Source organism: Talpa occidentalis, unplaced genomic scaffold (assembly GCF_014898055.3).
Source record: "Talpa occidentalis isolate TD23 unplaced genomic scaffold, MPIMG_talOcc4v2.1 talOcc4.6, whole genome shotgun sequence".
NCBI lineage: Eukaryota > Metazoa > Chordata > Mammalia > Eulipotyphla > Talpidae > Talpa > Talpa occidentalis.
In genome coordinates, this window is record NW_023604972.1 from 37,386,943 (window position 1) to 37,412,826 (window position 25,884).

Here is a 25,884-nt window from a genome sequence, read left to right on the forward strand (position 1 = left end):
TCAGGGAACTCCAATCTGACTAACATTGGAATTCTCTGAAGATAATAAAGGTTAGTCAATAATAATGTATCCTGCAGACTAATACATCAGATAAGAAAGAAATAAAGACCCTCTAGAAAAAGCTGAGACAGTTTGCAAACACAAGCTCACCACCCCCCCCCATCTAAACTAAAGAAAGGAACATATTCAAAGTACTGAACAGGAAATAGAACCATAAAATTCAGGACAAAATGGCAGAAGCAGACTTTTATATATCAATAATAACTGTACATTTAAATGGACTGAATTCATGCATTAAAGGGCACAAATGTCTGGCTGGATAAGTAAATAGATGAAACTTACTGTTGTCTCCCAAAAATAAATCTGAACCCCCCAAATAAGCACAGACTCAGAGTAATGGGTTTGAAAATAATCCTACATGTAAATGGGATACAAAGAAAGGCAGGCACAGTCATATTTATATCACCTAACATAGATTTCAAGAGACGGGAATGGCAACAATAAAATTATACAAAGGAACAATACATTAGGATGACCTAACACTCATCAATGTATTCTTAACAAATGAAGGAATTTCAAAATATATAAGACAATTACTATCAAATCTGAAAATAGAAATTAGGAAAAACACATTCATGACGTGTGACATAAAAACTCTGCTAACACCAATGAACAGATCAACTAGAATAAAAATTTAAATAAGGACACAGTAGCCTTTAACAAGAAATTAGACCACAAGGGCTTGATACTCATTTATAGGGCGTCGCATCCTCCAAAACCTGAATAGACATTATTCTCAAGAGCACATAGGACATTCTCCAGCTTTGACTACACAAGACAAGTTTTAACAAATTTATGAAGATTGAAATCATATCAGTCATCTTCTATGACCATAAAGGTATATTAAACTAGAAATCAACCATAAAAAGAAAGTAGGAAAATCCTCCATATGTGGAAATAGAACAACTCACTACTAAATGACTTTTAGGTTAATGTGGAAATCAAAAGAATAATCAACAAATACCTCAAGGCAAATGCCAAGGAGGATACAACCTTCCAGAACTTATGGAACACAGCAAAAGCTACACTAAGAGGGGATTATGCAGCAATATAGCCCCACATTAAGAAATAAGAAAGAACTTAAGTAAATAACCTTACCTATCACCTCAATGAATTAGAAAAAGGTCAACAAATAAAACCAAAAGCGAGTAGAATAAAGGAAATAATTATAGCATAAATAAATAAAATACAAATTAAACAGACAGTCCAAAATATTAAAGAAATCACAACCTGATTCTTTGAAAAAATAAATAAAATAGTTTCAAACTCCAGTTAGTTTCAAAAAGAAAAAAGAGGGAAATTCAAATAAATAGGATCAGACATGAAAGAGAAGTCACAACAGACATTGCAAAAAATTGCAATTTGGTTAAATGTGCTCAAGACAGAAATGTATCTTGATTTTCTAGAGAACTGAATTGTGTAAGTTTTTAGAAAATTTAGTTTAATAATTCTAATCTTCACAAAGTAAATTTGATAGGTAAACTGTCATTTTGTTGATTTTAAAAAGGACAAAAGCATTTTACTTTTTCATTTTTAAATTGCTAGATCTTTCATATCCTAACTCATATCAAATACACACACACACACACATTTCATGCTCTTCTCATATGTTATTTCTTTCATAGCCAAACTTTCATAGTATCACTTCTCTGATCTATAAATAGAATAAATTATTGTCTTCTTATAATTCTACTTTTAAAATGTTTGCTTTAGGATGCTAATTTAAATATTTTGTTTGTCACTAACAAAGAATGATTGTTATCCTTTTTCATGAAGAATTGAAAAAAAGATACAAGAACATTTTCCAGAATTATTTCCTAGGTCCTCCACCCAGATATATTGCCAGAGATTTATTTTTTAAAAGTCAGCTTGGTTCCTTAGTGCACCATTTACTTGCCAAACACAATACTAATGAAAGTTCCCTGTGGAATTTTCATAAAAAGACTAAGCATGGTAACATAGCTCAATAAAACAAGTAAAAAGTAAATGGCAATAATTCAATAAAGTATGGCAGCAGTGCAAAGAAAGTCTTTAAAAGCAAGGTTTAAACATTTCTTAAGGATCTCCTGATGTTTCATCTCCCAATAGACTAAATGTGATGTGGAGCAGGGACTGATGTGTTAACCCACTAACCTACCATAATAGCATGACAGATGCTTCCTACCTGAAGAGGTCATGCCTAGGAGAGGAGGAGCAGAAGACTGACAGAATGCCCATGGAGAGTATTGATCCACTGACTCTTTCCTGGTAACCATTACAGAGACATGAGTTGACAGTAATTAAAATGACTTACACACTGGGGTGGTTTCAAACTCAAATCTTCGACTGAAGACACCATAGCCTGCTGCTGTGCGTGCTCGAATTTGGAAGACATATACCGAAGCTGGCTTCAAGCCCTCTGCAGTAATAGTTGTCTCTTTAGATTTGATAATTGTATAGCTGGTCTCTTGGTCCTTGTATTAAAAATAAACATAGGAAATAAACACAAAAATTGGCATATGATTTCATAATAAAAGCAAACCTTAGAATAATTGATCAAAATAGAAATCAGCACCTACACATTTGCTATCCGTACAGATATGTTTTAGGAAACAAACCTACACACTCTACACGTTTATTTATATTTACTTATGTAGAGCCTTAAAGTATCTTCTAGGACTCAAAATTAGTGGATGACTTGTCCTGGGCCACCTACCACCTTTACCTGTGTCAGAAATAAATATGCAGTGTTTTAAAATATAACTTGAAGGAGATAAATCATTTCATTGAATATACTTTAGTCTTATTATTTGTGGGTTTGCTGTTCTTAGAAATGTTTTGTTGGAACACATCTAACATGCTGTATGTTTATAGAGGAAGGTGGTAATATCTCACACTGCCAGAAAAGATTTATGCTTTACATCTTCAGTGAATTTGATTTCTAATTATATTTAGAGCTTGAGAGAGGAAGGACTAGTTCACTGGAGAATTTTAATTTCAATGAATTAAATATGAATTAATTTAGATTCAATTCATTAAGCCCTATATTAAGTATTAAGGGAGTATTAAGGAAAAATGTAAATCAGGAATTTTTTTTTCCATTTTAAAACTCTATTTTTTCACTTTAATGTTTTGGGGGTAGATGAATAGTGAATAGAGATGAAGTGGGAAGAACATCACTGGAAGTATAGTTTAAAAACTGAAATAAAGAGTAACTATTCCTATTTTGACTGCTAATGAAAATCTCTACCTGGCATCTGTAACTGCTTATTATTGCTGAAGTTACTGTGATTGAACATCAAATCTTAGACCTATATAGATTTTAAATACACTAAGTCCCTGTCTTGAACTTTGCCCTCCCTTGTATTTTTTCTGTGTGAATTTTTCACTGAACTTGTTTTTCTCTGAAGATTTTTCCACATTTCTGTAGATATTAAAGAATTAAAGAAAGGTAATGGCCAGATATTTCGGTCTTTTTAAGAATTAGTCTTTCCTTACAATAATTTGATTAATGAGTACAAACCATCATTTTCTAAACATTTCAGGTAATTTTCTCTTTATAAATAGAAATGTGTGTTGATTTATATTTTCAAAGCAAATGGAGATAACATATACAGAGCTTTTTTTCCAAATAAGAGGAAACAAGAATGTAATATTCACTTCTCAAGCACTCTAATAGATAGTATAGTTATTAATCTTCACAAAGCTGTATACTGAAAAGCAAAACAAATGTAAGCCATGCTCCTCTTTCTCCCTTGAAGTTTAAAATCAGTTACAGTATAGTAACAGTACTGTAACTTTGGTATAGACCCTGAAATCATGTGGTAAAAATACACTAAATCCATCTTAAAATTTTTTCCTTAGTTTTTGTATCTGTAAAATGAGAGTAGAGATTGTTGCCTGGGTAAGCTGACACAGGTAATGTATGTGAAAACACTTAATAAACTATGAAGTATGGATGTTTTAGCTTTCATAGTTGTTATTTTTTCCAATTTGACATATCAAACTTGACCTCCAACAACTTCCTATATACAATCAATTAATCTAAAATATATAATCTGTAAATATTCTTTTTAAAAAAGCTTTAGCATTTCTCATTTAATGTTTAAACATATAAAATTATCTTGGGGTTAGTATATCCAAATATCTTTCCAAATAGGTATGATCTATGTTCTAATTTAAGTAGGCTTTCTGACCAATTGTATGCAAATTATTGACTCCTATATTTTATATTTATTATTTTTAAGATAAAAAATGAAAGTATTTATTGTCAGCTAACCTGAATGTCAAAAAATGTGATTCTGACTATGAGAAATGACATTAGAATTAAATCCAAATCTACAGAAAAAAGGAAGAACATCATAAATGATAAGTATGTGGGTATATAAAAAATGTTATAAATATTCTTAATTTTGTTCAAAATTTTGTTTAAAGCAAAACTTTCAATGACAATATGCAGTTTATTATGAATGAATATAGAGGACAATACAGGCACATAGGATGAATATAAATGAAAGAAACCCAATGACTGTTGATATATGAATGCATTTTTTTAATTCACAAAGTGATTTAAGTGCCTAGTCATTAAAGTGTTTAGGATTTTATTTGTTTTGCAAAGGTTTAGATAAAGTAGACAATTAAATTTTATGCTACTTTTCCTTTTAATGTCAATTATTTTTCATTCATAAATATTTATTATCTTTTCTTATCTACTCCATTACTATTTCTATATGCTAAGGGTACAACAGTAAATGTAAAGAATTAAAAAAACAGATAATTTCTTGATGGACTCCTTGTAAAAGGGATAAAAAGCTTCTATAAACAATTATAGTGAAATTCTAGAGTATTCACGCTTAAAACACAATGTGCAAGATTGTCTCAATAACATTATATTTTACAATTTGTCAATGATCTTAGCAGTGACTTTCAGTAAGAAATGATTAAATGTTTGTTCACAATTATTTTCATTTTGTTTATATGGAATTTAAGTTAGTGAAAAAAAATCTAGAAAAAATTAAAATATTTTATTCTGTATATGTTATGTCCATTTGCTTTATATAAATCAGCACACATTTCTATTTATAAATAGAAAATTACCTGAAATGTTTAGAAAATGGTGGCTTATACTCATTAATCAAATGATTGTAAGGAAAGACTAATTCTTAAAAAGAGGGAAAAATCAAGCCACTACCTATCTTTAATTCTTTAGTATCTACAGAAATGTAATAAATGTGGAAATATCTTCAGGGAAATACAAGTTCAGTGAAAAATTCACACAGAAAAATTGACTAATTATGATTTTTATATAAAATGCTAACCTTTGTAACATAAAATAAGTATTATATTATAGGAGAACATAGGAATGTCAGGATTAGAATTCCAGTCATGTTATTATTAAGTTTGTATGTAAACGTGAGTATACAACTCGACCTAGTTTTTTCTTCTTTAAAATGTAATGAAATTACTTATCAAGAGAATTGTGAGGACATAAGGCTAGAGAAAATTTACTTAACATCTTAGCACAATTTCTATAATATTAGGTTGTACAACGGCAAATCCTAGAACCAATAGCCTAATCCTATAGCATGATGGCAAAAGTAAAAAATAAAAAAAAAATTAAAGCTTACATGATTGAAGTCACAGCTAATATGTTTTGCAAAAAAGTTAGAAATTGGCATTTTTGCTAAAAGACAAAAAAAATTATAAGAATATAGGAATTCTATTTCTTGAAATAATGCATGATCTAATACTAATTGTACAAAATTGTAGGACAGTCTGTCTGATTTATCTATTAACATTATGTATGTCTCAGTGGTTCCTTATTGCAGGTATAACTGCACATTGTGTCTCTGAGTTAGCTGAGTACTGTATATTGAAGCAAAGCATATACCTACATTATCAAAATCCACAAACATACATTGTGAATGATAAAAGTATCTTCCAAAACATGCTTCTATTCTATCACTTTCAATTATTCTTATTGCAATTTCCATCAAATCACAAACTCTATATATACATCTTAACACCCACAACCACCTGGCTGCCAAGTCCTTGGTCAGGGCAGTGGCTTTTGCTGCTTTCATGCCCCTGCTGAGCAAATGAGCTACATTCCCCAGCTGCTTAGCAAACACTGCTCACATGCAGCGAGGGGAGGGCCTCTGCAGAAGGAGCCAGCTGGCAACCACCCTGCCAAAGGGCAGCTTCCCTTTGCTTTTGCCTTTAATTAAGAGATGGCAATGGGCCCATCACCATGCAGGAGCAGAGAGGCCCAATGACCTCTATTAGAGCAGGGCAATCACGGGCAGAAATGCCAGCTGGCAAATGCATGAGCCCTGGAAAGCTATACCACCTGTGTCTGGCCAAAAGCCATCCAATAAAATAGTAGTGTCATTCTGAAAGTTCAAAATGAACTCTGGAAACCTATCAGGACCCCCACCTCAATGCATGGTACAAAAACTCATTATCCTTTTTATTTTCCCTTCTTAAAGTGTTAAGAAAAACTTCTGTGTATTTCATTGATATGTGCAAAAATTTTGCTTGACAAAGAGTCCAGGATTAATATTATCAATGCAGAAAAGAAAATACTGATGGAAGTTTATAACTTCTCCCAAATAACATATAAAATTTTGCTCCTTTCAAAGGATGTAAACAAGCAACTTATTATTCATTATTGAGGATATGTATAGAAATCACTTTCTAAAATCATAATTTTGTATTATACAGGTAATAGAATATATTAATGTGGCTTTAAATAGAAAACCAAATTTTAATGTAATGCATACATTTAAGCAATTAGACTATGTATGAAATAAATAAAACTTATTAGAATAGATACTAACAGAAAATAACTCTTGCCCATCATTCATTCAACAACTCTTTAACAGAGTCATCAGCTAAAAGATCAATCATTGCACCTATTGAATATTACATATATAAGACCCATGAATTTGCTGATAAATAAAAGTATAAACAATAAAATGTTACTTATAAAGCAAAAATAGGATTTTTCCTTAAAGACACAAGAGGAAAAAAAAACCAGTCATTGATATAGTTAGTTGTTGCAAGGTAAGGAAAAGGAAGCAGGGAATTAAATATTTGTCAAACTTTTAGTTTTCCTGCTTTATTTCCTCTAAAATTCATATATTCAAAATATAGCTTTTAGTTTAGTTATTTTCAAATGCCATTATGCATTGGAATTTCTTTTAAAATAAACTAAAATCACAATAAAATTTGGAAACATGTTTATAAAATGATCTAATATATGTTCATATGTAGATGTATAACTACTTATCTGGCTTTACATTAGTATTCAGATAATAAAGTCTATGAAAGCTTGAATAAGAAATGTAAAACTTAACAATTATTTTTGGCTATAGCATGTGTTTAAATTATAGGCCTAAAGAATATACATTGCGGGCCTCCCCTGGTGGGGCAGTAGTTGAGCGCTGGGCTGCGAAGCTGCCCGCAGCCTCTGCAGCGCCAGTTCGATCCGCAGCTGCCGGCAAGGGTCCCACATGGCGCGCAGACCTCTCCTGCCGCCCGCTGCTCCCCTCAGCAGTGTACTTCATCAGTCTGCCTGCTCTACTCTCCCCTCTGGCTCTTGTGAATTCTCTCAACCTCTCGCGCTTCTGACTGTACCCAGTGCTTGCATAAATAAATAAATATTTTTTTTTTAAAAAAAGGAATATACATTGCAATTTGGACTACTACTCCCCCAAAATTATGACTCAGTGAGGAACATTAATGTAATGACATTTTACATGATTTACCCATTGTAGGGTAAATAATTGTCAGGCTTTTCTGCCATCCCGCCATTAGGATTGACGATGGATCCCTGCGGTCCTGAATGCATGCCTGGTGTAGGGCACCAGAAGTAGGGTGTGGGCATGCATAGGTAGATGCACCTGGGCTAAGATGGGGCTTATAAGGGCAGCATCACGGGGACTCCAATAGAGCGAAAGGAATGGAACTATCAGAAGAAGCAGAAGCAGCAGAGAAGCAGGGACCACGAGAGCAGGGACCACGCCGAAGAGCCCAGAAAGAGTGAAGATATGCCAGGGGCTAGGAGACCTGCCAGCCACCTGGCCCCCCAGCACCCCTGCCTGCCATGTACCTGGTAAAAGTAAAATAAAAGCCTGAAAAAGCCACCGAGGGTTTCTAGGACTCTCCTTTACCCTGTCTGCTCCAGTCATAGAGATCCTGCTCTGGCCATTCCTGCCACTACACCCATTTTTAAAAATGTAAGTACTGTAAATTATCTCTCACCAAACCACAGACTCAGAAGTATTCTTTGAGACCATCCTTGGTATATAATGTATTTGATATTAGATTTTGTGACATATGACTTATTTTTACTTATATTCCCTAGTAATCCAGTAATTACATGTAACACCATCAGTTAATCATGCCTAGAAAGACTGTTTCAAAAGCAATAATTGACTATTTTTCTCTTTTAAAGTCATATATGAACACTGTACTAAGGACACCCAAAACCTAGAGAGAATATGCAGAAAACTCTGCTACCCACACTGTAAGGGGCAGGACTGGGCACAGTGCAGGTTTTCTGATCCCATGCAGACCGGGTAAAGGAGGAGTCAGAGTCCTCAGTGGTTTTGCAGGTCTTTTATTTGGTGTTCACCAGGCATATGGCAGGCAGGGGTGCTGGCTGGGAGGCTGGCCGACCTCTCAGCCCCCAGCAAGTCTTCACTCTATCTGGGCTCTCTGGCGTTCTCTGCTTCTGCTTCGGCTTTTCCTTCAGGTGTTGCTGCTGCTGCTGCTGCTGCTGCTGCTGCTGCTGCTGCTGCTGCTGCTGCTACTGGTGCTGCTGGCGTCCCCCCGTGATGCCGCCCTTAAAAGCACAGTCTTAGCTCAGCTGAATCCCATCTACCTATGCCCACATCCTATTCCAGGTGCCCGCCATCAGGCATGCAATCAGGACAAGGATCCTTCATCTATCCTGATGGCGGAAGGGCAGAAAAGCCTGATATTTTCTTTACCCTACAGTCCACCCCCTCAGGGTTTTCTGCCATATAGTCCACGTATATACAATTTTTTAAGCAAACATAAACAGTGCAGCCATGGCCCACAAAAGCAAATACATCACATATAACAAAATACAACAGAACACAAATAAGTCCAGGCAGGGCACCAACCTAGTGCAAAAGACAATTATTGGTACCAGCAGATGAGCCACCAAATCTGCTGCCGAAGGCACTGCTCATATGAGGGAGGGGAATCACTCACGGCATCCACTATATCACACCAGGAGCCGTCAGGCTTCCTGGCCTTCTCTGGCTGTAGTCTCAGCTACAAGGCACACACAGCATCCACCCCCAGGATGCACTAGCTCTGGGATTGGCAATTTTATTCTGTTGGGGGTAATCACCAACCCTCAGGGTTTCTGTCTGCAGTCGCTTCAACACCTGGGCCTTCACAGCCACCCATGCGACTCGCAGACCCCTGCACTCAAGCCAACCCACTGCACAAGCACATGGGTCGGGGATCCAAACTCTGCATTCGGCTTGGGCTCCACCCCAAGCCACGTTCCCCATCCGTCCCCCAAGGACAGGTTCCTCAGCTCCTCACCCTCACTCAAGAATGAGCAGGGCATCACCCACAGGTGATTTTACGAGACTCACAGTTCTTCAGCATACCCAGGCTGCTTAACAGCTGCTTAGGGCTTCTCAACTTAGCATCAGTACCAGCTTTTGCTTTCTTAGTTGGCTTTTCTCCTCCACCTGGCTGCTGGGCATAACAGGCTGCTTTTGGCCATCTAGGCCCACTGGCCACCCCCAGATTCTCAAAAAACAACATAGCCTGCCAAGGTCCTCCGCCTTCTGGCGGGATTGTCGGTCCTAGTCCATCAGTCCATCAGTTCAAGTCCATTGGCCTCTCCCTGCGTCAGCAATGGCCTGCTGCCTCAGGGGTCATTGGCTGGTCCTTTCCGGTGTCGTTGGCTGGTCCTATCCGGTGTCGTTGGCTGGTCCTTTCCGGTGTCGTTGGCTGGTCCTTTCGGGCGTCTCCTTCACGCCAGGTCTCATCCTGTAGCTCGTGGACGTATCTATCTTCTATACCGCCATGGCGCCTCCAGCGTCGTCACAGGCAGTCTTTTACTCCTTAGTCCCTCCAGGTCTTTGGAGGGCTCCAATACCCGTCTGCATGGATCTTGCCGACTTACGCCAATTGTAAGGGGCAGGACTGGGCACAGTGCAGGTTTTCTGATCCCATGCAGACCGGGTAAAGGAGGAGTCAGAGTCCTCAGTGGTTTTGCAGGTCTTTTATTTGGTGTTCACCAGGCATATGGCAGGCAGGGGTGCTGGCTGGCAGACCTCCCAGCCCCCAGCAAGTCTTCACTCTATCTGGGCTCTCTGGCGTTCTCTGCTTCTGCTTCGGCTTTTCCTTCAGGTGTTGCTGCTGCTGCTGCTGCTGCTGCTGCTGCTGCTGGCGTCCCCCCGTGATGCCGCCCTTAAAAAGCACAGTCTTAGCTCAGCTGAATCCCATCTACCTATGCCCACATCCTATTCCAGGTGCCCGCCATCAGGCATGCATTCAGGACAAGGATCCTTCATCTATCCTGATGGCGGAAGGGCAGAAAAGCCTGATATTTTCTTTACCCTACACACACCCTCCCATACTGTCTTACTATTTGTAGGGTAAAGAACCCTCCCATACTGTCTTACTATTTGTAGGGTAAAGAAAATATCAGGCTTTTCTGCCCTTCCGCCATCAGGATAGATGATGGATCCTTGTCCTGAATGCATGCCTGATGGCGGGCACCTGGAATAGGGTGTGGGCATAGGTAGATGGGATTCAGCTGAGCTAAGACTGTGCTTTTAAGGGTGGCGTCACGGGGACGCCAGCAGCAGCAGTAGAAGCCGAAGCCGAAAGAGAAGCCGAGAAGCAGCAGAACCAACGCCAGAGAGCCCAGATAGAGTGAAGACTTGCTGGGGGCTGGGAGGCCAGCACCCCTGCCTGCCATATGCCTGGTGAACCCCAATAAAAGACCTGCAAAAAAGCACTGAGGACTCTGACTCCTCCTTTGCCCGGTCTGCATGGGATCAGGAAAACCTGCACTGTATCCAGGTCCTGCCCCTTACAATTGGCGTAAGTCGGCAAGATCCATGCAGACGGGTATTAGAGCCCTCCGAAGACCTGGAGGGACTAAGGAAAACAGAATTTTTGACTGTGATGACGCTGGAGGCGCCATGGCAGCACAGAAGGTGGACAACGTCCACGAGCTACAGGACGAGACCTGGCGTGAAGGAGACACCCGAGAGAACCAGCCAACGACACCGGAAAGGACCAGCCAATGACCCCTGAGGCAGCAGGCCGTTGCTGAAGCAGGGAGAGGCCAATGGACTTGAACTGATGGACTGATGGACTGACAATCCCGCCCGAAGGTGGAGGACCTTGCAGGTTGATATGTTTTGGGACCCTGGGGGTGAAACAGTTTTGTTTGTAAACCCCAGGAGATGGGAATCTGGGGGTTGCCAGTGGGCCTAGATGGCCAAGGGCAGCCTGTTATGCCCAGCAGCCAGGTGGAAGAGAAAAGCCAACTAAGAAGGCAAAAGCTGGTGCTGATGCTAAGTTGAGAAGCCCTAAGCGGCTGTTAAGCAGCCTTAGTGTGCTGAAGAACAGTGAGTCTCATAAAATCACCTGTGGGTGATGCCCTGCTCATTCTTGAGTGAGGGTGAGGAGCTGAGGAACCTGTCCTTGGGGGACGGGTGGGGAACGTGGCTTGGGGTGGAGCCCAAGCCGAATACAGAGTTTGGATCCCTGACCCATGTGCTTGTGCAGTGGGTTGGCTTGAGTGCAGGGGTCTGCGAGTCGCATGGGTGGCCATGAAAGCCGAATGTTGGAGCGACTGCAGACAGAAACCCTGAGGGTTGGCGATTACCCCCAACAAAATAAAATTGCCAATCCCAGAGCTAGTGCATCCTGGGGGTGGATGCTGTATGTGGCTTGTAGCCGAGACTACAGCCAGAGAAGTCCAGGAAGCCTGACGGCTCCTGGTGTGTTGCAATAGATGTCATGAGTGATTCCCCTCCCTCGTATGAGCAGAGCCTTCAGCAGCAGATTTGGCGGCTCATCTGCTGGTACCAATAATTGTCTTTTGCACTAGGTTGGTGCCCTGCCTGGACTTATTTGTGTTCTGTTGTATTTTGTTATATTGTATTTTGTTATATTTGATGTATTTTCTTTTGTGGGCCATGGCTGCATTGTTTGTTTGCTTAGAAAATTGTATATATATGTATAGACTATATGGCAGAAAACCCTGGGGGGGTGGACTGTAGGGTAAAGAAAATATCAGGCTTTTCTGCCCTTCCGCCATCAGGATAGATGATGGATCCTTGTCCTGAATGCATGCCTGATGGCAGGCACCTGGAATAGGGTGTGGGCATAGGTAGATGGGATTCAGCTGAGCTAAGACTGTGCTTTTTAAGGGCGGCATCACGGGGACGCCAGCAGCAGCAGTAGAAGCCGAAGCCAAAGCCGAAAGAGAAGCCGAGAAGCAGCAGAACCAATGCCAGAGAGCCCAGATAGAGTAAAGACTTGCTAGTAAAGACTAGGCAGCACCCCTGCCTGCCATATGCCTGGTGAACCCCAATAAAAGACCTGCAAAAAACCACTGAGGACTCTGACTCCTCCTTTGCCCAGTCTGCATGGGATCAGGAAACTTGCACCGTGTCCAGTCCTGACTTTACACTATTGTAATTGAATAATTACAAATAATTGAATCAATAATGAAAGATGCAAAATTACTTTTTAATTTTCATAATGTAATGAATTATTTCACTGTATTTCAGTGTTTACCTAATCTCTTTTCTCCATGCATATATCTATATCTATCTATATATCTATTTTTTTTTTGCTATGTAGATGATGCTGGATTTTTAAGTAATTTTAATAGGATATCCATATTTGTTGTAATAGTTTTCCAGTAGTACACTAAAAACCAATATTTCCCCTTTCTTTACCAGTATCCTAGCTGGGACAATTTCTTAGGCATTGCAGAAAAAGCTTTTTGAACTTTCTCCCACTGTCTTTATTCTTCTCTAATAGAGAACTGGTTTCTGTGAGCTTGGAAGAATCAATTGAAAGGTGTGGCTGGGCACATTTCTTCATTATGCAAAGAAGCAGATCCTTTCTACTCTTCCACAAGATAAACACATCTGGGTCAGAATCTCTAATACCTCCACTTTGAGTCTGGTTTGGGCACCTAAGTATATCTGTTCTATCAGAACTTAAGTTGTTCTAAATGTTGTATGTAATTGTACAAGATCACAGTAAATGGGGTTGCTATTTGTAAAGACCCGTGGCAATTATATGCATGGCAACTATATATATATATATATATATAAAATATATATATTATATGCAGCACACTTCATCTAGAAATTTAGGCCCATCTTTATTTTCCATCTTTCTTTATCAATAATTCACTTGTTTGTGGATTAGGAAAGAGTAATTTGGGTGATTGTTGTACTGCAACAACTATTATGACAAAATTCTTAATTACTATAGTTAATTCTAGGAAGGAGAGAAAACTGATAAAATATAGAAAATGTGAGACACATTTCTGATTTTATTTCCTAAAATTAAAAAAAAATAGTTAATAGTAGTGTAGATTTTTGTTAATTTAAAATAATTATATATTACAGGCACATCTGTCTGTACTTCCTTAACAGCATAGGTATTGTGCAGGGTTACTGATCATAAGCACCTGTGTTTTTTCTTGCAGTAAAGAATAGTCACTCTTGAAGGTGAACAACCTAAGTGTGGCATTTTCAGGATGTCCTATCACTTCATCTTTTAATGCTGTAAAAGCTAGTTAAGCTGATGTTAGATGATATGGTGGTATTCCGGTAGCCTAAACTGTTTGGCAGCAGAAAAAGCTGAGTAGAGTGCTCCCTGTACACTTCCAGGCTCCATAATCACAACTGCAGAATCAATTGTCATTGATTTACGCATAAAATTGCAGCATGCTTTTTTGTAAATTAGATAATTGCAACTTCTAAAGTGAAAAAAAAGGAAGAAAGGATGTTCTTTATTCTGTTAATCTCACCTTTTCAAAATATTTGATTTCATACTCCAGGATGATTCCATTGGGACGATCTGGCTCTTGCCAAGACAGAGAGATGCTGTTCTTTGAAATCTTCCCCTTTTTCACATTGGTGACTGGAGAGGGGGCTGCAAAATAGTATAAATAAAGAGTAGCATGAGTAACAAAGCCCTGAAATTAGAGTTGTATATATGAATATTGGCATTTTTGAAATGTACTGCAATAAATATTACAATACATTAAATTTTCTTTTAACCTGGAAGTAGTTTTACTTTATATATGTTTTTACAGACTTTTCTCATACAAAAATTATAGTCACACAGAATCTTAAGTCCACATTTTCCAAAAAAGTGTAGGAAGAAAAATGAACTATATTACTTTTTAGTCAACATTTTGATGTTCTTATTTATCATCTATGTTTCTAAAATTTATGGGCTATATATTCTATAGCTCATTTCTGCTAATACTTTTGTTAACATTTACATTACCAAAATATTTACATTACCACATTTCCACATTAAGGCTTTTTTTTTAATTTATTGTTTTTGAAATCATGCAAGTGTTACAATCATTAATGAATTAATATATTAATATAGTTTTCTTTCCAAAATGTTAGTATAATAAATATGTGGTATATTTTGAAAACACCAAATACAAGAATTTTTTTTTCACATCCATATCACCCTAATATTTTATTAAAAGTCCCAACAACTTATGTGCTTGTGGTGTTTCTGGATATCTGTTAGTGTTTATTAAATGCTTACTTAGTGATTAAAACAAAAAATATATATATAAGCAATTTCACATATGTCTGCATATTCTAAATTCACAAACATGTGGCTATTTGATTTAGCATATATTTGTATCAGTTTGTTGAAACTCATATAGAAAATTGATATAGAAAATTATTTTTATAGTTTTCAGCTTTTATAAAAGACACAGGTAAGATTATTATATACTAATGAAAGATTTACATGTGTTTTGTGTGTTTATGTATAGAAAGATGGAAATAACATACAACACATAGTATATATAATATGCTAATATGCATAAAATATATATAAAAGTGGAAAATATATCAGTCCTAGAGACTGGTCCTACCTATCTATCTATCTATCTATCTATCTATCTATCTATCTATCTATCTATCTATCTTTTATTTCTCTTATTCCCCTCAAAATATAATCAAATCAGAGGTACCACTTGAATAACAGATAGCAAGAAGAAAATTTAAAAGTTTTTGTTGGGCCCTACAGTAATACGAAAAGTGGGGTGGGGAATAGGCTGATCATTGAGAACAGATGTGACTCCTATGCTCAAAAGTCTCAAGTGCCTCCATGTCTCACCCAGGAGTAAAACACAAATATGTCTACTTTCAAGGATCAACACCTCTGGCTTGCTGTATCTTCTCTGCCTTTCCCTCTTGGTACAGCTCTTCAGTGGCTCTGTTTAGGGTCTCTGTTCTTAAGCACTTCAGACACACTCCTATCAAAGAAAGCTTGTATTCAGAATTCCATCATCCAGGGGGGATTTTTGCCCTGACTTCTCCAGGGCTCGCTTCCTCTCTGGTTTTCTCATAGAGACCTTTCCCATCTACTCCATGACTCAAGCAACCAACTCTCACCTGCAGGTCCCTTACTTCATCAGACCCACTGATTTTTCAGTGTTTTTTTTTTTTTTCTCCTTAGATTTTATATTTGTAGTATCTGATTTACAAATTACATGTTTTTTCAATTGTGTCAAGTAGAATATAATTTTTATGAGGGTAGAAATATCATTTATAATATTTTCAGTTGATTCCCTAGACTTAGAATAGTATCTAGAATAGGGAGGGTGCAATAAATATGTATAGAATTATTAAAAAAATCAAAGTAATAGTGTACAAACTTTTTAATTGCAGATAATTTATAAATTTGAAACAAAAGGAAAACTCAAGTAAATAAATAGTTGAAATTGTGGGCAGACAATAAAAAGACAATGTGAGGTATGGTATCATCATGAATTTAAAAGTTTATGATATAAATATAAATTTAAATGAAAATAATTTTATACACTGGATTTCCAATGACATAAATAACAAGCATGCTTATGACTGACTAGAAAGGGAAGCACATTTTGTATTATTTCATTATGTCAACAGACTCAACTATGAACTCAAGAATGAAGTATGGCTTTCAATGAAATTAATAATCTGTAAGAGAGTGTCCAGTATTTTATAAATCCATCATAGGTGATAATGACTTTGGCACTTTAATACGTGTACTTTTATGCTTTTTTATTAATATTTTTATTTTTTATTATTTTTTAATTTTATATATTTTTACATCATTTTTCATTTTTGTACAATGTATGCATTTTCATTTTGGCTATTGTCCCCATACAATTCCCACCCCCCACCCCCGTTTTGATCCTACTCTTTTCTCCCCCCCACCCCCAAATAGTGTCTCACGCATAGCAGGAATTTAGAAAACCTAAATAAGGGACCAGGAAGAAGACTACTTTTATGTTTTTAACCATAGACCTATGTGATATTCAGGTTCAGAGGGTGAATATGTTCAGTCTTAACTTTCTTTTTAAATATGTCCAGCTCCATAAAGTTTCTCATAGTAGAACAGAACACATACAACATGCATATAAAACCAAAATTGTAATATTTTCAAAATTGTAGTTTTGAAATTAATTTGTTTACTTCCATGAAAATTGTATTTGTAATTCTCACAGAACTATTTTGGCATTGGTTCAAAGTCTCTACAGATTTCTTAGTAAAGGAAATTCATGCCATTTTCATCACAGTGATTAAAGCATTCATAAGATATGCAAACAAGGAAAAGTAAACTATGGGCTCCTAGTTCATTGTAGTGTTTATAGAAAAATAATAAAGTGAGTGAAGTAGAATACTAACAAAAGATTAAAGAAGACAGATTTTTAATGTACTTCATTCGGTAGTATCTTTATGAGTTATCTTGAATCTTGAATTGCACTACTGTCATCACTGCATATTTATTGAATTATATACTGTAACTATTGTCCTCAATATTCTTCATCACTTTACTTCATTGTTAACATCTTTTTGATTGATTATATTCTAATAGAGTGTCCTTACCTAACAAATTAATGCTGTTGCCAACTTTCTATTCATAGATTGTACTTAACATGTGTGTTCCATAAAGGTAAGGAATAACTTGGTTTAGCTCACTGCTGTATTTTCAGCACCAGAAAATTACTCGGCATGTAGATATTTAAAAAACATATGTTGATTGGATGCATGAGTATAGAAAATATGTAAACATCATGGTATAGCATTCAAAACTGTGTTTGTATCATCATAGGTGCATATGCTAGGATTTTATTAGTGGGGATTTGTGCTTTATTTTGAAGTTAAACTCTTTAATAAAACAATCAATTCCAAAGTGAAACTATCAAAAAAATATCAACACAGAACAGCCTGAAGTGGAATATTTGTATTTATATACATCAATCACAGTTAAACTATGTAGCTTACAAAGACTGTTTGATTTAATAAATTTGCTTTTTTTCCCAAACCCAGTTTTCTCAGAGGCTATAGACAACTCTTTAAAACTGGGTTCAGAAGAGGTGAGAAGACCACTTGTAAGATCAGAGGAGTTCATGAATAATTTTCTAACATGACCATCCCTGCATCGTATAAGTACAGCTGATCAAAGTGGGGAGACTACAGCTCCTGGGGATATAATAACAATGCACAAATTGTAAATGGTAGCAATCCTCCCCTACTGTAAAATATTTTACTGTAACAGATGATCCATATTAAACAACTGTACCCAGATTTGTCAGCATCAACAGCATGTTTACTTCATGTCACCTGTCCTTCTCATTGATAATTTTTACTTATTTTTTACCAATTTAACCTTTTGTAATTAACCCAGGAACAAAGTTCAAATCATGACAGAATTTTCAGTTATAAAATTTTGTTGGATAATATTAAATCATAAAACTATTAGAGCATCAGTGTAAGAACAGCAAAATATACTAAAGAAATCAAGTTGTGAACAGGGTAAAATTTTTATAACATAAATTTCACCATTTGGATATGTAGAAATATTCCAAATTGTTTTCATATTGTAGCTTCTATACTAAAGTCAGCCTCTGAGTACCAGTATTTGCAAGATATGGATTTTTATTTTTACATAGAAGAACTAGAGTGTAGGCCAGAGGTGCAGGAGGTGAGAGGATCCACCAGAAACAGAGTGGGGAGCAGAACAGGCAGAGTAACTGAAATACACTGCTGAGGGGAGCAGTAGTTGTGAGAGGAGAGGTCTGCTGTGCCATATGTGGGTTAGCTCCCTGGCCTTGGATTGAACTCAGGCCATAGAGGTGACAACACTGAAACTTAATCCCTAGGCCACCAGGGAGGTCCCAAGACATTGATTCTTTACACGAGTAACAGTTCCCATTATGCACTAATTTGTAACTTTGGATTTTTTAATTTTAAATTTAGAACAGTTTTATAAATATTGAAAAATAATGAAGATAGTACAGGGAGTTCCCAGGTAGCTCTCATCTGCTGTCCCCCAGTAGGGATATCTTACTGTAGTACAGCACATCTGCAGGGCATCTGTCACAACTAATGAGCCATTATTGACTGCATTAGTATTAAGGAAAGTACATTATTTCTGCATGTTTCCTTAATTTTTACTTAGTTTTATTTTTCTCCCAGAATTCCATCCAACATACCATAAGAAAATTTGTCATGCCCCCTTAGGCTCATCTTGGCTGTGATACTTCCACAGACCTTGCTAGATATTTTGTTTGTTTTTAAACTTGTTTTTTATTGATTTGTCATTCATCTATGTATTGACATAACTTTGGGGACAGGCTTCACTCACCCTCCACCAATACTCCCAGTACCCATTTCCTGTGCCCTTCGTTCTCCTCCCCTCCTCTCCATTCCCCTAGACTTTGCTTGATCTGATGACCACAACAGTTTTGAGTCATAACGATCAGGTATGCTCTAGATGCTCTCATTTGGAATTTGAGATTTTTCTCATCACTAGTATGGGATCAACACTAGTATATATGAGGTCTTTGAAGGAAGACTTCAGAGTTGAAGGGTCACTTCCCACTACATCGAATCAAGTGTACATGTTATCTACACTATTTATCTTTGAAAGAATGTTACTATATGCAGCGTATACTTAAGGAGTGAGGAGTTAGGTTCAGAATGTCTGAATAAAGTACTTGAAATTCTTTTGTACAGGGGATTTGTCATTCTGTTCCTCTACTTTCCCTTCCTCTCTCCCTCTCTTTTCCTTCCTCTCTTCCTTTTGTCACTTATTTATATCGCTGTGGATATATGGGTATTTTAATACTTTGTTTTACAATAAAATATTGTTACTTAAATTATTAAAACTTTGGCCATGTCTCATTGACATACCCCATTATTGTAGGTTGACTTATCTGTGTAATTTTCTCACTTTCTGACACTATGGTACCAATTTTGGAAGCTCATCTTGCTTATTTAATTCATGGAATCAGTTATTTCTACAAGGAGCACTGATCTCTTTTATTAGAAACCAAAATCTGGATGATAGATGTGTTCCTTGCTGCTAAACATGACTACAAGCTGCTTTCACCAACTCTAATCAATTATCACATGGATCAGTCTAATATTTTCAGCCTAATTATTTGTAACATCCCACATGGTTCCTACCATTTACCATCCATTTATTTTATTGGTCAATTCTGTTATATATGTCTGGTGGTTAAATAATTAAAAAATTTTGTTTGCTTTACTTGTTGATTATGTTATAATTCAGAAACCTCTAATATTTCAATGGAACAAACAATGATAGTAACAATCCTACCACCCATTATGTAAAGCATATCATCCTAACTTTTCAAATACACAACCCTAGTTAAGGCACAGAGTTCCCAGATGGGAATGAGTGACAGGGCACAGACATCCCTGAAGTCAAACAGAATTGGTTTCAAATCCTTTGACAGTCAATTATTTTCTAGTTCTGTGATCCTGTTTAAGTTACTTAACCTCTATGAATGTACTTTTTATCTTTCAATTAGAAATAATGATAAAAATTCATCTTTTTATGAAGGTTGAAATATGTTTCTGTATAAACAATACCAAGTATAGACTGGGTGCCAAATATATACTACTGTTTGTAGTATTTTCAGTTGCAAAATATTAGACCATTGTTTAAAAAGACTTCAGTGATAAATCCTCCATAACTCTTCATACCTTTCAAGCTTCATCAATCAAAAGTATCCATAACCTCTTCTCTGAACTTTGCACTGCTCTAAATGTTGGGTGAAATCCAAAAGCAATGCACCTATACAGATAAGATTATTTTTCCCTATATCCAGTGGATTTTACAACCCAAATTAATATACCAATTATAGGCAAATTTCCTTGATTATAACAATTTTAATGTTATATTAAAATGTTTAAATGTTGAACTTTTAAATGTTAATGGAATGACCAATAGTTCACTAAGTATAAAATAATGTCTGACTCCCTCTTTAAAATAGAATGCTTATAATGAAAATATAAAAACCAGTTATATTAAATGGAATAAGAAAATATCATCCATTGGTCCTTATACCCAGTGCTATTTGTGTAGACAAAAACTGGCTACTTGTACTTAAAAGACATAACACTCCATTTATTTTACTTATTGCCATATGTTTTAAGTATTAAAGGTTTGAGAAAGCATATAGGACAATATTAAAATTCTTTCAGCCTGTGACAGACCATGAATATGTTAATACTTCAGTTGAGACTGTTTTTAATTTCCTACAAAATCTCCTCCATATGTGTATTGTTTTAGTTTATTAACATTCACATTTTAAAAATACATGTATCTCCTATTTGATTCTACATTCAAAATTTGGCCAAGTGGACTGTCAGTATCTGCCAGCTGGAAACCACCACTTATTTCTGCCATGCACAATTTATCACATTCAGGTGCTTCTTGTTATCCAGAAGGGTCTGGGCCAGTTTCCTCTAAAAATATAGATTCTTAGATTTCTGTTTAGAAAATTCTGACTTAGAGCTTCTGATTGTGTCCACAAATTCTGTGTTTTTGATAGTCTATTTGAATCACTTTAAAGTAAAATTTGGAAAATACTGAAGGTAAACCATACAGGGATTAGTTTTTCTTTTAAAAAAAATTATGTAAGCTTAGAAACATGTGGTTAGAAATAGATAGGTGATTTTTGTTTTAATGAACTGCTGCTTTTGTAAATTATTGACTCAACTAGTATCTGCTATTCTGCTCTCATTCCATGTTTACTTTCCTCAGTTGGGGTTTACTTCTTATATTTGATCATGTAGTATTTTTGAAACTGGTTTGTTTGTTTATATGTCATCTGGCTTAGTCTAACTCAATATAAGCGTCATAAAACTAAATTTTTCTCTTTCTCCCTATTGTCTGCAAAGTCATTAAAACAATTTCAGAGTAACATTAGACACATTAAATATTTGGTAAGTAAAGAGTTGAATTAAAAATTATTTGTTTTTTTATTACAATAGGTTTGTTTGCACTTTCCAGAGTATTGTATAAATAAAATCATGTCATGCTCATTTTTTTCTAACTAGATTATCATGTGACATTTGTAAATTGTAGGGAGAAATGGTTATCTCGAACAAGTTACTGTCTTGCTTGTGATGATATGTCACAAATACATATGTTAAAACTTAACAATTTTTACACACTTTATGTGCAGTTTATTTTATAATTAGGTACTGATAGAACTGCTGAAGTCTGTGTGTGTGTGTATGTGTGTGTTTGAAATGATAACTTCTATTTTTATTGATGTGACATTGTATAATAACATTATATAAGTTTCAGGTATGCATACTTATAAATCAATAATAGCATACATTCCGTTAAGTTCACCAAAAAAGTCCAGTTCTGTCCTTCACCATACAATTGACTTCTTTTTACTTGATTTATTCTCTTGTCTCCATTCTCTTCTGGAAATGATTAGTTCACCTTATAGTCTAAAATTTATTTTTCTTTTATATAGTTCATCTGTTTGCTAAGTTTCTTAATATACCACATGAATGAAATCATATGGTATTTGACTGTCTTCAATATGGATTTATTTCAACAAACATAATATACCCTACATCCATGAGATTGCAAATGGCAGGATGAAATTAAAACTACTTATATAACTCATTCTACCCTTATTGAAGACAACAAAGTCTTTTAGCTAATTTATTTCTCTCTCTTCCTCTCTCCTCTTCCCCTTCTCTCTATGTGTCTCTCCATCTTTTAGAACATCTCTTAATGATACTATATATAATGATTGCTTTCTGCTACATTGCTTTAGAGTACATATCTCTCATATGAAGGTAAGAAATTCAGTAAACAGACTTACTAAAATAAATGAGAAATGCAGTTGCTGGATTAATTATAAACATACCTGAAATTGTTAAAATTGAAAATTAAAGTAGATATTGTAAAATAAACTTTCACTAAGTATTATAAAATTTATATTTCATATGCTATAGAATATACATATTCTATTTATATTACATAGAACATAATAAATTATATACTCTTTCTATATTTAATATATAATTATTACTATATACTGTCATTTGATACCACTGGACCAAGAAAAACAACTACAGTGCATTTTTTAAAAATATTTATTCATTCATGCATATAAGAGCTGGGGTACAGGCCAGAGATGTGGGAGGTGAGAGGATTCACCAGAGACAGAGTGGGGAGAAGAACAGGCAGATTGACTGAAATACACTGCTGACGGGAGCAGCGGGTGCGACAGGAGAGGTCTGCCTTACCATGTGGGTTTCTCCCTGGCCAGCCAGGGATTGAACTCGTGCTGCAGAGGCTGCAGATTGCCCCATAGTTGGATGCTTAACTCCTTGAGCCACCAGGGAGGCCCCTACAGTACATTTTCAACACAACTGATATCCATGATCTGTTCTAAATAAGTAGAAATTTTAAAAGTTTCTTTCTCAACTGAAAATTCATTGTACGCATTCAGACAAAACCTAAATCACTCCATCTTAAAAACCTGAAACTAGATCTTTTGATATATGATCTCAGTGAAGTTTCAGAAGAACACTTCACAAAAACCTGTCTTTAAATGTCAGTAATTCTAAGAGACAATATCCTTTTAAATAAAAAGAACTTATGAACTGAAATGTCCCATTAGATTTTTTTCCCAAAGTCACAAGATATTGAAAATTAATTGTTTTCAGTAGAAAATAAAATCAGGACCTCCCTGGTGGCGCAAGTAGTTAAGACACAGCACTATGAAGCTTTCTGTAGCCTCTGCCTGTTCTGTTCCCCACTCTATCTCTGGTGAATCCTCTAACCCCCCCATACCTCTTGCCTGTACCCTAGTTCTTGTATGCATAAATAAATAAATCTTTAAAAAATAGAATCAATTAAATTTCAAAGAAGGTGTGTATATAGATATAATTTTCTCTTCTTTATGATTTTTTCTATTGATGTATCACTGATATACAAGTTTCAGGAGTATACATTGATATCACAATAAATGCAATAACCAGAAGTTTTTCATGCAATTATACTTAATGATATTAAGTCATATGTTTCAAATATTAGTTTGAAGTCATATTCACAATTAGTTTTATAGCTGGGAAATAATAATTAGGTTAATAAATACACTATTATAATTATTTTATAAGAAAATAATCTCTTACAAATTTATACCATATAAAGTCTGTTAACCTCATAAAAAACTACCAACAGAAAAGTGCAAACTTTAATTCAATCCTTAATTAATTCAAGATTTTCACAATCTACACTAATCTGATCTAATATTTTAAAAAGCAAAATAAATATAAACAACCTTTTTTTTTCCTTTTAATTTCCCATTGGTCTTAGCCTTCTATTGCTTCATAAGAAAGGAAATATTAAATAAAAAAATATTTAATTCAGCAAGAATCATAAGTTACCATTTATCTAATGACTATTTAAAGAACAAAATTAGATTTCTATTATACCATTATAGTCAAAGACATCACATCTTCCTCCTCTAAATATAGTCTCTCTAAGATCATCTGCCAAGATGTGAAATTGTAGCAGTAGATATAGAAAGTTAAAATTTTTGACTACAAAACAACCAGGGAGAACTAAGTACTGTTTATTAGCTAATCCCAATCACAATATCACTAAATATAATTTCTAGCAACAACATGATAGCCTGTAAATAAAGAAAATATGATATTAAGAGCAGCTAGTCAGCATTTTAGAATCCAGAAGGAAATCAAATCAAGATAATCTGTTCCAAGTTAGTAATATTATCATATATTTAATTCTTCAGCTTTTATCATTGTACTAATTTTAGTGAATAAAACCAAATTCTCCAATTTGTGGAAAATCTCAGCCAATACTCAAATTTCATGGAAAGTCATTTTTTACTTAGAATGATCACACAGGTCAGGGACCACAAATTTCTAAAGCAAATAAATATCACATTATGTATTTGCTGTGACAATTTCAAATGCATAAGGTTCATATTTTTTCTACTAGAAGTAGTAGTTTTTACTCATATTTATGCAAAAAGAGAAAAAGTTTAAGTCTCTGTCTATAAAATGCCCAAGATAATGCATTTTATAAAATTTCAGTTATTAGAAAGAATTAACTCAAAATTTTACTTTGAGAATTTTTAAACAAATTTTGGTTACACAAATAAAGAAATCCATTCATTGATGGATAATGAGGCTATAGTAATTCACAACAAAATATATATTGCATTTATAGTATACATTGTGGTGTGCCTAACACCTGTTAGCCTTGCACTTTATACACATTAACTCATTTAATCCTCTAAAATCTTTAAAAAAGCAGGAATTATAATCACCCCCTTCTGAAGCACACAGAGAAAAAGTAATGTCCAATCAGCCCCATCAGGAATTTGCAGATTTTTTTTTTTAAACTTTATGTATGCACTCAAGAGCTGGGGCACAGAGCAAAGGTGTGGGGCGTGAGAGGATTCAACAAAGACAAAGCGGGAACAGAACAGGTGGATTGACAGAAATACACAGCCAAGGGGAGCAAAGGGCAAATCAGGAAAGGTCTGCTGCACCATGTGGGTTGCTCCCTGGCCAGGGATCAAACTCGTGCTGCAGAGGCTGAGGACAGCTTCATAGGTTGTGTCTTAACCCCGTGCACCACCAGGGAGGCCCAGGAATTTGCAGACTTAAGCAGTTATTCTTCAGAATGTTCTTAAGTATTATACCACAGGTAATAAAGAATCCTTCACCAGAGAGATGATACATTTAGCACTTAATTACACATTAGATTATGATAAAACTACTTGGATTATTAAACTTTTCTTTATATAATATAACCTCTTAATTTCTCTGTGTGTCTGTGTGTGTGTGTGTAGGAAAGCTGGGGTGTAGGCCAGAGGTGTTGGGGTGAGAGGATTACCAGATACAGAGTGGGGAGAAGAACAGGCAGGTTAACTGAAATACATTGCTAAGGGGAGCAGTGGGCAAAACAGGAAAGGTCTGTGTGCCATGTGGATAAGCTCCCTGGCTGGGAATGGAACTTGGGCTATAGAAGTGATAGCGCTGAGATGTAACCCCAGGCCACCAGGGAGGCAAATCTCTTAATTTTTGTTCAATTTTTCTAGTGTATACTAAAGCTGATTACAAAAAAAATAAACTGTAAACAACATCTGATTAAAAAATTAGGCAATTCTTTCTAATCATAGATATATATTTTGTGGTATGTAATCGTGTTGACTCTGAGTTTTATTACATAAAGCAGGAGTTCACA

General features: G+C 35.7%; 1 protein-coding gene across 7 annotated transcripts in view; it reads right to left on the bottom strand.

The window, feature by feature from the left end:
• The window catches only part of EPHA5 (EPH receptor A5), a 323,325-nt gene that overhangs the window by 84,184 nt on the left and 213,257 nt on the right, over nt 1–25,884 (bottom strand). For all 7 annotated transcript variants that reach the window (XM_054688281.1, XM_054688279.1, XM_054688280.1 and 4 more), the window contains 2 exons: nt 14,105–14,229; nt 2,354–2,513 (listed from right to left, as the gene is read on the bottom strand). In XM_054688281.1, coding sequence (XP_054544256.1) covers nt 2,354–2,513; nt 14,105–14,229 — 285 coding nt within the window. The remainder of the gene's footprint in view (nt 1–2,353; nt 2,514–14,104; nt 14,230–25,884) is intronic.